The following is a 13,538-nucleotide window of genomic DNA, read 5'->3' as shown; positions in this document are numbered from 1 at the left end:
ACCGAACTACTCTTAAGAATAAAAGGTGTTATTGACAAAGCAGAAATCCAGATGTCCTTCTAAAGAGAAGTGAAATAACACAGGAGTTATGAGCACAGACTCTGGAGTGTAAACATAAGATATAAATCTTTACCCTACCACTTAAGTCATACTTGTTGTATAAACTTGAATAAGTAAATTGCTTAATCTAAACTCAGTTTTGTGCCTCTGTAAACTCGGTTTCCAGATATGCAAAATGGGAATAATTACACCTACTTCATTAAGGTTATCGTAAGAATTAAATGAATTATTTGTTGTTTTGTTTTGTTTTTTGAGACAGAGTCTCGTGTCAACCAGGCAGGAGTGCAGTGGTGCAATCTTAGCTCACTGCAACCTCCACCTCCCAGGTTCAAGTGATTCTCCTGCCCCAGCTTCCCAAGTAGCTGGGACCACAGGCACATGCCACAGCACCCAACTAATTTTTTGTATTTTCAGTAGAGATGAGGTTTCACCATGTTGGCCAGGCTGGCCTCCAACTCCTGGCCTCAAGTGATCCACCCACCTCTGCCTCCCAAAGTGCTGGGATTACAGGCACTGGCCTAAATGAAATTTTAACTTAATTACTTGAACTTCTTTTGAAGGATAAAATAAATATCAGATGCCTTTATAATTATAATTCATGAAAATAATACTAATAAAAACAGTATCTATAATTCACAGTTCTTTATAAATCTCATTCCTCAGTATTCTTTATTGTTTCATTTTTATGTCTATACATTGAGGCCAGATGAATAAGTTAAAAAAAAAACAGACAATAGAAAGTACTGGAACTCTAGATGATTTTTCTTTATTCTGGAAGAATAAAGCTGTATTGAAGCAACATATTAAAACAGAATGACAACTGGGTTTTTCTCTTCCATTCATTTTTACAAGAATCACAAGCTCATCATGCCTTTTCCTCTAAGTCAAATTTAAACTCACAGTATTTCTACAGAGCATTCAAATCTTAGTATTTTAAAGATAGATTCATATAATCTATCCCACGTATTACAGATGAGAAAGCTGAGGCATAGAGAAGGCACGTAACAGACTCAATCAAGCAAATAGTAGTGTAAAAGGGGCTAGCACTGCCCACCCTCACAGGGTCTGCATTTGTGTTCTTCTCTGGTGTGTTGACAACCAGCCCACGGCTGCCATGTCCATATGCAAGTCTCTTCTCTTCCCCCACCATGAGTGCCTCTGGATTGAGCTGGGAATGTTGATTTGCATAGGTTGGGTTAAGCACTTCCTGTATTTTTAAACCTAATAGGCTGGTTTCACTTTTCCTTAAATATAGCCCTTACTCCTATTCCAAGCCAGGAAAATATTCACACTCAAAACTTGCAAAATGCTTGAGCCTGGGGGTCTGGTTTTATGGAACCAGGTATGATAGTTTCAGTGGGGTGCCTTGAACAGGGTAGAAAAACCTTGACGTTATTATATTAAAGTTACCATTAATATAACATTTGCATTTTAGTGTTTAGACATGGGAAATGAGGAAACAGAGCCACAAATTTAGTTACATTAAATAGACGTACTGTTGACAAAATGAACACTCAATGTATAATGAAGCATTCATATTTACTTTTTAATATACTGGTGAAATTGTAGTGCATTAATGTTTCTAAATATTTTGTTGCTCTTTAAAACTACTAAATGATCCTGAAGGATGGCTTATATTTATCAAATTTATCCAAGCCTTCATCATTTAAAAAATATTGTTTGTTCTTTCATTTAATGTAACTTTATATTTAAAAGGTACATATTTCCTAAGGTGAGATTTTCTAGGCATTATTTCATTTTAACACAATGACTCAACCCTTGCCAAACATACAGATTCTTTTGAAATAAATGAAGAAATACATAATATGGAAACTTAGCCGTTTCATGTCTTAATTCACTAAAAAGTGTTGGTTCTTTGGTTCTTTTTCTTTTCTTTGTCACCTATTGAGACAAGCATAGCTGGAGAAGAATAAAAATACATCAACTAGTTGTACCAATTCATAATCAATAAAAAGCTAAACACTTAAGTAGAAAATATATCACAGATTTGTGCCCTAGCGACGCAGCTATTTTTACCTTGCCATCATCATCAGAAGCCGCATTCTGACAAAAATCATTTGCTTGAAGCAGCCGTGATATATAAACCCTATGTGGTCTTGTGATTCAGATTTAGGAATATCAGCCTTGGAGGGTCTAAAGGCATTGTGCATTAGTATGTATTGAGACCTCATTCCAGGTGGCAAGCAGCTGGACTTTTTAAAAATAAAACTTCCAAAATGAAGGTGACGTGCTTCTTTCCAGGCAATACGTGTTATATTTAATTGAATCATCCTCAAAATGTTATAAATTAGGTAAAAAGGAGAGTTGTGCATATTTAATATATTTGTTTTGTATTTCCACTAGTCAACAGAATAATGAAATTCCTTAACTACTTCTCTTTAACTTGCATGAAGAAAGCACGGTATGTTGCTAAATCTCTTTTCACCAGCTCTGCGGAGAAACAACTTTAATCCTTGTTAGAAAATTGCCGAGTCTGGGACTGACAAAGAGCTCATGCTTGTTCTATTGTTAGTGCTCCCCGGCCCCAAGAGCAGAGCCCTTTACAGCTGCGTGGATCCCGCCCGGCTCAGCTGCACTATTTAGGAGATGAGGTTTGTCAATTTCTATTGACAATGGAAAGAGTTTTTCAGGGCCTGTAGCAGTGCTGACACAGTTGGGGATCAATGCCAGCCATTCAGACTGCACCCTCTTTCATTGCTTTGGTTTGTTAATTCAAGACTAAAGGTCCACTGAGGGGGTTCAGGGTGTTTAAGAAAGCTGATGAACTGTTTAAGAAAGCTGATGAACTGCAAGCGTTTATAGCCCTGGTGTGGCAATTTCCATAGTCAGTGGCAACTCCTGGCACTGAGGGAGCTGTGTCCTTGTTGACCCTCTTGTTATTAAAAATGCACAAGTGCTGCGCTTCTCAATATTTCAACACTCTTTCATTGTCAATACCACCTTCTGAGCCCTTCAGCTTGTTGCTTGCTCTAAAGATCTTCTTAGATTGGGTTTGAAAACTTCACCTTAAACACTAGATTAGACTGATGTTCTGTTTTCCGTGCTCCTGTTGATTTGTTGAACCTTCCCAGGGCTGGAAAGCAAGTAGCAGCTTGATGGGGAGACGGGCTGCTAATATGATTTACCAGTCTACAGTCATGCACAATACGTGTGAATAAATACAGGGGTCTCACAGAGTCAACCCTAGCCTTTCCTTTTCTTCTATTTTTGTTTTAAAAGAGATACCTCAAGAAAATGAAGTGAGTAATGCATGCCCTTACAGGAGTTGAATGAACCACAAAAAGAAGAAAAAAACATATTTTTGCTAAAGTGGTAGGCTGCTGTCATGGATTGATGTAGAAAAAATTTGTAAAATATACACTTACAGCTTTATTCCTGTGTAGACCAAGGCAAAGAATAAAGCAGTAATGCCATTCCTATACCTTCTGTGTGAGCTGCGGCACCCCTTCCTTTTCATCCCCTACGGAGAAGTGAATGGTCAACCAAGTTGTTTTATAAAATTAACTTTTCCAAAGTGAAAAGGCACTTTCTAACATGGAGACTTTACTGCACATTCACCCTTTTCCAATTTTTTGTTTGGTTTGGTTTGGTGGAGGGGATTGGGGAATGAAGAGAACCTACCTTTGACTTTTTTCTCAGTGTGAGAAAATGGGACCTACCATATCCAGTACTCAAAAGAAGGACGTATTAATCCCAGCACTAGAAATAAGAAATTGCTAGAGGTTTCTGTTTGGTGGCTTTCATTGTTTGTTTAAGGTGTGTGCGTGCATGCGTGTGTGTGTGTGTGTGTGTGTGTCTGCGTTTTACTGTATACAAGAAAGCAGTCATAATGGGATTTTTGTTGTTGTTAACCTATTCTTAGTAGCAGCAAATATTCTGAGCTAAGTTGCGGCTTTTCCTTAATCATTTGCTTAATTTAGCTGAAATGCCTCTTGAAAATGCTTTGATTTAGGAGCCAAAAATATACATTCTTATTTGATAGAATAATATTTTCTTAGAAGCTTTTGCTGATAGAACAATTTATTGTCCTTCAAAGTAAGATGATGATAAATAGCTTAAACATTTTACTTAATAATAGTTCTCTTTTTCTGTTTTTGCAGTTAACTTTAGATCATTTTATTCCCAAATTCTTTTTCTCTAAAATTATTATTTTGGCATTGTATTAAATAAGTTATATATAAATGATTTCTGTGTTACCTTATATGTCTTTTCAATTATCACTTAATTTTAAGTACCATTATATATAATGGAAAAATGAAGTTAATTTAAAATTATATAAGGATTTTCAAGAACATAAAGATGCATATAGAGTAATTTTAAGAAAGTTTTTTCATTTCCCTAAAATTTATACAACTTACCAAGTTACAGTAACTGCGCAGTCTAACAGAGTAACTAGTATGTTATGTTAGGCTTTGTAAAATACATATAGTTTCTGTCCTTCAACAAGAAAGAAATACTTACTATCCCTTGCAAAATAACTAATTTTTAAGAGTCACATCCATTACGACAATATTTTCACTTTCAAATTATCTAGAGTGTGGTGTGGTAGAAGGCCTCAATTGACTGTACTCATATTCAATGTCACCAATACTTGGGAGTGTTTGCCTGTATTAAAACAGAAATCAAGAAGTTGAAGCTGTAAATTATTTGAAATAAGTAGCATAGAATTTAGTGTTGGAAATTAAAGTATCTATAAAAGATTTTGAGATTTAATGTGCCAGTTAAAGTACTGAATTTACTGGAAGTTTACTTTTTTAAGAATTTTGGAATATGACTGTCTTGTTTTATAGAACTGCTGAAATTTTTACATGTCCTGAATATTAACAAAGTACTCCTTAGGAAGGAGCAAAATTAGGTACAGGAATAGCATATTTTTAGAAAATCATGGTCCATCTCACATTTTTAAAACTTGAAGCTTTTATTTATCCATTTGATTGCTATTATATAGTATATCAGTTATCCATTTAAATTAGCTTATCTCATTTGATGCATATATGTTCATTATACTAACAATAGAAATAAGCATGGTAAAATGTAAAATTCATTTTTAATTTATACTTAAAATACCATTTCTTGTTAAACTAAATTGTATTGGATCAATGTTAATAAATATAAATCCAGAAGAATTTCAGACTTGGATCAGTGAAAATTTATTTTAGAAGTTGAATTTATGGTTTTATCATGTAGAGATAATTTTTTTCTAATTTTTTTTCTGTGTTTAGATTCTTAAGAACATATGCACACACATATGTGATCTGGACTATCATTATGTTTGTGTATACAAGCAAGGCACAAAATCTCCTGTCTTTCAAAACTCTTTTGTCATTCTCTAAATGCTGAGTGGACATTGATATTTCTCACTTTTATCTGAATGAGTAGCATTATTCTTAGCGTGTTATCTAAACCTAGCTCTGAATCACTGTGTCCCTTAAAAATGTTATTCGTAATGGCAGATTGTCTTTTTTTGAAAATAGGAACGATATTTTCTTTTACTAGACTGACAGACATATAGGAGCAGAAAATCACATTAAAGAAGAATTTCAGTTTTTCTCTTAAGAGAGTTGTAATAAACAGAAAAATTATGGACCCTCCAAAAATACAAAATGAAACACATCCTTTTCATTCATAATTCGGTCAACTGACACCTATTTTGTGATTCTTACAAAAATTCAATCTTCATAATGTTTCTTCCTAAGATCTCAATAAATCTTTATTTTAGATGGTTTTAAAAGAGCTCGGTAAATATTTAATTGATAAAGGTGTGATTGAGAATTACTGTTTAAGTTGTAGTTTTTTGTTTTGCCATCGCTACTTGAAAATGTAATTTTAGGTATTGACTACATGACTTATAGCATAACACATCTTCTTTTTTATTTTTATTTAACATGCAGGCTAATAGAAAATTTTCCTTTGAAAATAATTTACCTCTTTTTTCCTGCTGCTTGGCTGTCCATTCAGTCCTATAACATGTATTTAGGATCCTTTGTTACTTACAAATTACAAAGCAGGCCACTAGGCTGCAAAGTGCAAAAACACTGCTTCTGTGAATATGTTACAGCTGAAAGACTGTAACGTTAATTCATTTAAAGAACAGCCTAGGTCAACTTAACAGATTTTCTAGCAAAGCATACAATTCTGTTAACAGGAAATTATAGCATTATTGACTTCAAGTGCTGATCTGTGGTCATTTCAGAGTGTTTTATTACCCCCTCATTATCGAATCTGTTAAACGAATACTGCAGAGGTTGTTTTCTTTTTTGTTCTCCTCCCCTGTGCCCCAATTCTCCCTTCTAGCAATGGTACAGCAGTTCCATGAAAGTTATTTGCGTGTGGTTGACTGATAGATTAGACCTCCAGCTCCATATTTACCAGCTGAAGACGCTCATCAAGATCGTGAAGGTAAACAAAATGTGTTTAGATATGAATTGCCCACTAAGCTATAAGGAATAATGGCAAGATACTGACATATAAGAAAACTGTATTTGATGTAACTAAAAAGTATCACTTATTAGCAATGATGTGCTACTGTTTACTTCCATGTTTAGTTAGATTAATAAATGAACATAAATTTATCTTTTTTGCACTAATAAAAAAAATTTGCTAGCAAATACTCACAGTTTGAGATTAAATACATAAAGCCCCAGCACAGTTACCTGAAGGAAGTAGGTTCACAATAATTTTACATTAATTTTCTTAAGCATATAAGTGTTTTATCATAATACAATTACTTCATATTTATTAGGATCATATATCGTTGTGAGGGATTTTGAACTATATTTGCCAGAAGAATAAGGAGAGTCTCAGTTATTTTATTATATGCTGGTACGAAAGTAATACATTGTCATTGCCCAAATCCTTTTGGAAGCATGCTCCTTCTTATATGTAAAAGATAATCAGTTTGAGTGTTGGAGACCGCCCAAAACTACTGACATAGACACCACATAAGTTCGGCAAGGCCATTTTGACTTTAGCTCTTCAAGAGAAAAGCTAATAAATTACATGTCATATTTGGTGAGTAAGATCTTTAACATAATATATTATGTATAATTGTTCACACTTTGTAAATTCTAATGGAAGCACAAAATTTACCCCAAGTTTAACCTTTTCTTAAAATTGGGACAGAAATTTCACCTTGTGGCAGAAAACATTAAGCTATTGAGAATCACCTATTTATTTAAACAAAAGACCTTTACTTTCATTATAGTACCATTTATTAGTAGTATATATGTGTGTATGTACTCACACACATAATGTGTATATATGCATTTATGTGTATGTGTGTATATACGAGTATACACAGTAGTTTCCAAAGTGTCATTCCTCACCTACCATTATCATCATCACCTGGGAACTTGTTAGAACCACAGATTCTTGGGCCCCACCCCAGACCTACTGAATCAGAAATTCTGAGGGTGGAACCCAGTAATCTATAGATTAACAAGTCGTCCAGATGGTTCTAATACATGAAAACATGCTAAAGTTTTCGAAGACCCACTGTGTTACATCGTTAAAAGATGTTTCTAGCCACATTAAAATATTTTCTTTATTCCTTTGGTTCCTACAGTCTAATTAGAATACAAATTATGTTTATGCCTGCTTGTTAATCTTGTTAGGCCCACAAATAGGAAAGTTCTGTTCCAAAGTCAGAAACTGGCAAATCTACTGGAAGGTAGAACCAGACCTAAAATGCCACAATAATAGCAATTATGATTACTCATAAATAACAAGTAAAATTATAGCCACTCACAAAATTTTAATACTATAGCTACACATTACATGTCAATGGAGAAAATACTTTTGATCCAGAACACTTCTTACAGCGTTATTTATTTTACAAAGAAACTGAAAGGACAATATGATAGGTTCATAATTGGCTTAGTTCTCCATTGTTTCTTGTTTCTATAAATGTGACTTGAAGAGCTTTCAAATGCAGTTTGTTCTTCAAAAAAGAGAGTCAGTATAATGTACTTGCCATATATATATACACACATATATATATACATATACATACATAATAGTTGCACTTTATACAGTGAATAATTTTACAATTAGCTGTTTATCCTTATGATAAACCATATTTTCAAGCTAATGCCTACTGTGTTCAGGGTTTCAGAAGTTACATATTCAGCCTTCTGATGTTAGCTGATAGATTATTAAGCTCTTTGTTTTGAGAATGAAAATCTCCACATTAGCCCATGATTTGTTTCTTTCAAAGTTATTCCTCATTTCCACACATCTTTATAGTTAAAGATTAAGCAAGAGTGAAATGTTTTCATTTTATTGAGGTGTAATTTAAAAGTAAAAATTTTTATATACTCAAGATATACAGTGACTTATTAATGTATACTTGAAATTTGCTAAGAGAGTAGATCTTAAGTATTCTCACCAGTGAATATTTTACCATAAAAGAACAATAATTTTATTAATTATATAGTGACATTTCCATTGTACTGTCAGTATATCTTCTTTTAATATATTCTTCCTAATGATCAATAATTGACCAATAAATATGAAATTAATTTTCATGAGTATGTTTGATTTTCCATGTTTTACTTTTCACGGGCAAGTCTCCAGGCTTAGCCAATGTGTTCTTGGGCTGATACATTTAATCAAGTCATAGGGTTCTATTTAATAATTAGAAATAATTATTTTCACAATAAAACTCAAAGTGAATTAATAATTTAATGTTCTAATTGTTTTTTCTACTTTGAATATAAACAGACTTTTAACCAATTTCATACATAGATTCATTATTCTTCAGAACTTACATGGTTTTGCTTATAATGATCATTTCCCAGTGAATTTAAGAAGCTGTTGAATAACACATGTAGAGAACTGTGAAGGTCCATAACCACACATTCCTTCCATCCAGATCACTTAGACTTGGCCTGCGTGTTTCAGCAGAGTAGTGTATTCTACCCAGGACCCAAACTACTTGCCTTTAGCTGTCTTGTCCTTACTACTCACAGGGATTGCCTTTCTTCTATGCCCATGGAGACCTAGATGCCATCAAAATTTATATAATAGCCAACTTTACCCTAAACAAAGACGTTTATACACCAATTGGTTCATTCATGTTGCACACTAAGAAAAAACAAATCCCAGAAAGGGTTACACAAAAAATTAAAGACTGAAATTATTTGCAAAGTTTTTACCTCAGAATGATTTTTTTGGGGAGGGGAAGAGTGAAACCCTCAAATAGTCAAAATGGTTGTTGTGTTTGTGTTCTCCATAGTGGCCACATGACATTAAATGCAGTTAACATAAATCACCTGCTGCTTTTGCTAGGAGAGAAAAAGTGAACAGAACTCTGTGGCAGGCACTTGTCTTAAGCAAGGGCCAACCAAACCTTTGTGGAAGCCACAGGGAACATCCAAGTGTCGATAACATTTTATGAATTCTAAAGACAGAGAAAGAGATTGCAAGGCTATCTGCCTAGTACCTCACTCAACTGGTTATTGCTTGCTAATTGAATAAGAAAGCGGTCTTAATTATATATAAATTAGAAAGCCTTCAGGACTGCAGATCCACAATTCAATCTGCTCTGGCCAACTTACTGGTAATTAAGCTAAGTCAAAGGAAAGTCATTCCAATAAAATAAGAAAGTTGAACTCAAAAACTCAGTATATAATTGTCAGTGGAACAATAATACTTTACATTAGATGCATCATCTGTAGATGAATATTTTATGTTTGACATGTTTAATTGCAAGAGAGTTATAGGAATAAACACAGATCTCTGTAGTAATAATGCCATGTTTATCAGCTTCCAGATGATCTAGACAAAACATACCTTTCAGAGTTATCTCACTGGTTCTGATGCAAATTGCCATGAGTTTTGGTGTAAGAGAGTACTACCTTAGTCATAATAACTTATGACTTAGAATGAGCTTATTATGACAAAATCATATCCCACAAAGTGAAATATCTTCATTTGTTTCCCCATTTAACTAACTGAACTTTTTCTCCTACTTTAAAAATCAGTAGTAATAAAATACCAGTCATGTTTAGCTGCAGAAAATTATATGTGAAGAAGATCATGCTTTAAAAAGCGAACATGGCTGAGTGCTGTGGCTCACGCCTGTAATGCCAGCACTTTGGGAGGCTGGGGTGAGTGGATCACCTGAGTTCAGGAGTTTGACATCAGGCTGGCCGACAGAGTGAAACCCCAAAAATACAAAAATTAGCTGGGCGTGGTGGCATGTGCCTGTAATCCCAGCTACTCGGGAGGCTGAGGTGGGAGAATCACTTGAACACTTGAACTGGGGAGGCAAAGGCTGCTGTGAACCAAGATTGCGCCACTGCACTCCAGCCTGGATGACACAGTGATACTCCATCTCAAAAAAAAAAAAAAAAGAAAAGAAAAGAAAAAAGTAAACATGGTCAGGCACAGTGGCTCAGGCCTGTAGTCCCAGCATTTTGGGAGGCTGAGATGTGAGGATCATTTGAGGCCAGGGGTTCAAGACCAGCCTATGCTACATGGCAAGATCTTGCCTCTACAAAAAAATTTAAAAGTTAGCCAAGCGCGGTGGCACACACCTGTGGTCCCAGCTCCTCAGGAGGCTAAGGTGGCAGGATTGCTTCAGCCTGGGAGGTCGAGGCTGCAATAAGCAATGGTCACACCACTGTACTCCAGCCTGTGTAACAGAGTGAGACCTGTCACAATCAATCAGTCAATCAATCAATCAATGTAAACATAAGGGAAACATTATAGATTAATATTTTAAGTGCCACAGAAAAATATTGTTGGATTTTGTTGTTGTCTTGAAAATCATTGTAGAAACAATGACATGGTATCCTACTTTTGATATATAATACAGCAAATTTTAATGTATTGTTTTAAGAAAAAATGTAAATACTTGTTTTGCCATCCCATCTATGGAAGCTTTATGTCAGAATTTGGCACTTCACATCCCAAGGGAATTTCAAAGAAAAGGGCAAAATTCATCCAGACATTTAGATGTACACAAATTTTTACCCAGTAGTACATGTAAATAAATTTTATAATTCACTGAAATGCTGAAAATGTGAACTTCTTTTACCGATTATAGGATTAATCTTCTTCCTCCACACAACTGACCCCCCAAAATTAATGCATTTTATAAAATATAATGTATTTTTCAGTATTAAAGGAAACCCCCTCAATTAAAAAAAACTAATAATTTCTTATTAAAAACTTACATAGATACGTATTTTATTTTTGCTACAGGTTATTCAAAAGGTAAATTGTGTGCAATTAGTAATGTTCTGAGGGGAAAGTAAATTTATCATCTGATAGTCACAACATTTTGATGTAGTGATAGCAATTGTAGTTTGAAGCAATAGCCAAAGTCTGTCATTCCATTTACTCCCCAGAAATACACCAAGAAGATGATTGGCATGGACAGCCGCATGAACCTATCAGTGGATTCCCCAAGATCATTTTTGAAATGCCAACTGAGTATGTATCTGTGTACATACATATAATCTAACTGACCTAAGCAAATTTTCTCTTCTTTCTTCAGAAAACCTACAGGGACTTTCGATTGCAGGGTGTGTTGGAAGGAACACTGAACAGTAAGACTTATGATACTGTGCACAGACGTTTAACAGTAGAGGAGGCCACAGCCTCTGTTTCAGAAGGCGGAGGACTTCAGGGCATTACTATGAAAGACAGTGATGAAGAAGAAGAAGGCTGATATCACACAGCTTTGCAGAAGGAAGGAAGACCTTGATAGACATTGTTTTTTATTTTTTAACCTTGTCCTTGTAATTACATTCATTGTTTGTTTTGGCCAAATAAAAATGCTTGTATTTCTTTAAAAAGTAAGCCTGAATGTAGAGTAAAAGGGGAAATGCCAAGATTTTTGGTTTTTTTGTTTTCTTTTGATTTTTTTTGGAGAAGAGCATCCTCTTTTGTGTAGTTTGACCTAAAAATGAACCTTGGCTCTGCTTGTGATTAGAACATGAATTTTTTTTTTTAAGAAGATTTGAGCATTTTTCTGTAATCACGTCAAAATGATGTTTTCTGTGTAAAGCGAGACACATATTTCTCATAATGCAGCATTGTGAGAATTCAATTCCGATCACTGCACCAACACTATCATATCCTAGTTAAAATGGTGTGTACCTTACAAATTATAATTTATGTGCCAGGTTTGTTTTGTACTTAATTTGCTATTATTGTGATGTGTATAAAATCTTTAATCTTGGTTCTTAGTACTTTGAATTGGTCTACAGGTGTATTCCTGGGATGAAAGGATTGCCAAACCCAAAATAGACTAGATTATCCAATGGGTTTGTGTCTTTGTTCCATTCTCAACACTTCTTCTTTCAACTATAAGTAATCCCCAGGTGTGGGGTAGCAAGTGTGCTTCCGTCAAGATACCATATTCTCCTGCTCCAGTATAACAGCTTGCAGGCAATAAAAATCTATTTGCTCATAACTACTTCTGTATTTATTAGACTTGTATAGAGCAAATGCAGTAAAAGAGGTTTGCAGTGTTTCAAACATCTCAACTGTCTGACTCTGTGTTTTTGTTTCTTGAGTTTTTTGTTTGTTTTGTTTGTAATGTTTTGTTTTTAATCATATGAGTAAAAGATAGTAACAGTGACTGTTCTTTGTACCTAATAGGCACACACATTGTTAAAAGAATTACTATGACAGCATATTTCCATAGCAGAGGAAATATGTATTTCATATATTAGTTAATATTAGTAGTCAATGTTAACTAATAATTAGTAATATTAGTAATGTTAACTAGTAATTCACATTAGTAGTGGTTCTCTCAAAATATTTTCTTGCGAGGGTTTGAGAGATAATTGTATTATGTTGTCTAAGTTCTCTATGAATTATTCTTGTAATATTTCCTAAACCATATTGGCAGATTGTGCTACTGCATTTATTAATAAGTAATTTTTAAATGAAGTCAGTTAATGCAAAATAAGTGGAGGTATCCCTGAATTTATGAAAACGTTTGTTCTGAAACTTCAGAAATGAAACAACTTGGACCTCCAGATTCGTTCTCCCATGGTGTAATAAGTGGTCATTAGGTATCTAGACTAGCCTTAAAAATCTATTTAATCTACAGTTACTATTTAGCATTGTTTTGGCTCATTTTCTGGGCACTAGGGGTAAGATAACAAACAAAAGAAGGAAATTTCTTCCTTTTTCCGGGATTAGAGACTAACTCTACCAACTCACTATCTTTGAAAGGCAGTTTGAGAATGTTCTCCTTCCTTTTCTTCTCTATTCACACACCAAATACTCTTTTCTCCAAACCCTCAAATGTCCAGTCATGCTATCCCAAACTCTCCAATGGCACCATCCCCAAGCTTGCTGTTCCACCACAGATTGCTCTGTACTTAGTAATTACCCACCCTTCTTTTCCTTTCAATAAAATGTCCATTTCCTTGATACAGATCATCTCCAAATAGTGGATCCATTTTGTCCTAAAGTGTGACTAACTGATGACCTCA

The 13,538-nt window shown here is 34.4% G+C and overlaps 1 protein-coding gene across 20 annotated transcripts in view; it reads left to right on the top strand.

Moving 5' to 3' along the window:
- Positions 1-13,480, top strand: part of CADPS2 (calcium dependent secretion activator 2) — a 565,017-nt gene extending 551,537 nt beyond the window's left edge. For all 20 annotated transcript variants that reach the window (XM_055283833.2, XM_055283832.2, XM_055283827.2 and 17 more), the window contains 2 exons: positions 6,376-6,480; positions 11,585-13,480. In XM_055283833.2, coding sequence (XP_055139808.1) covers positions 6,376-6,480; positions 11,585-11,758 — 279 coding nt within the window. In that variant the 3' untranslated portion in view covers positions 11,759-13,480. The remainder of the gene's footprint in view (positions 1-6,375; positions 6,481-11,584) is intronic.
- The last annotated feature ends 58 nt before the right edge of the window (positions 13,481-13,538 follow it).

Source organism: Symphalangus syndactylus, chromosome 6 (assembly GCF_028878055.3).
Source record: "Symphalangus syndactylus isolate Jambi chromosome 6, NHGRI_mSymSyn1-v2.1_pri, whole genome shotgun sequence".
Taxonomy (NCBI): domain Eukaryota; kingdom Metazoa; phylum Chordata; class Mammalia; order Primates; family Hylobatidae; genus Symphalangus; species Symphalangus syndactylus.
Note: the sequence above shows the minus strand (reverse complement) of the source record. Positions and strands in the feature narration are given on the sequence as shown.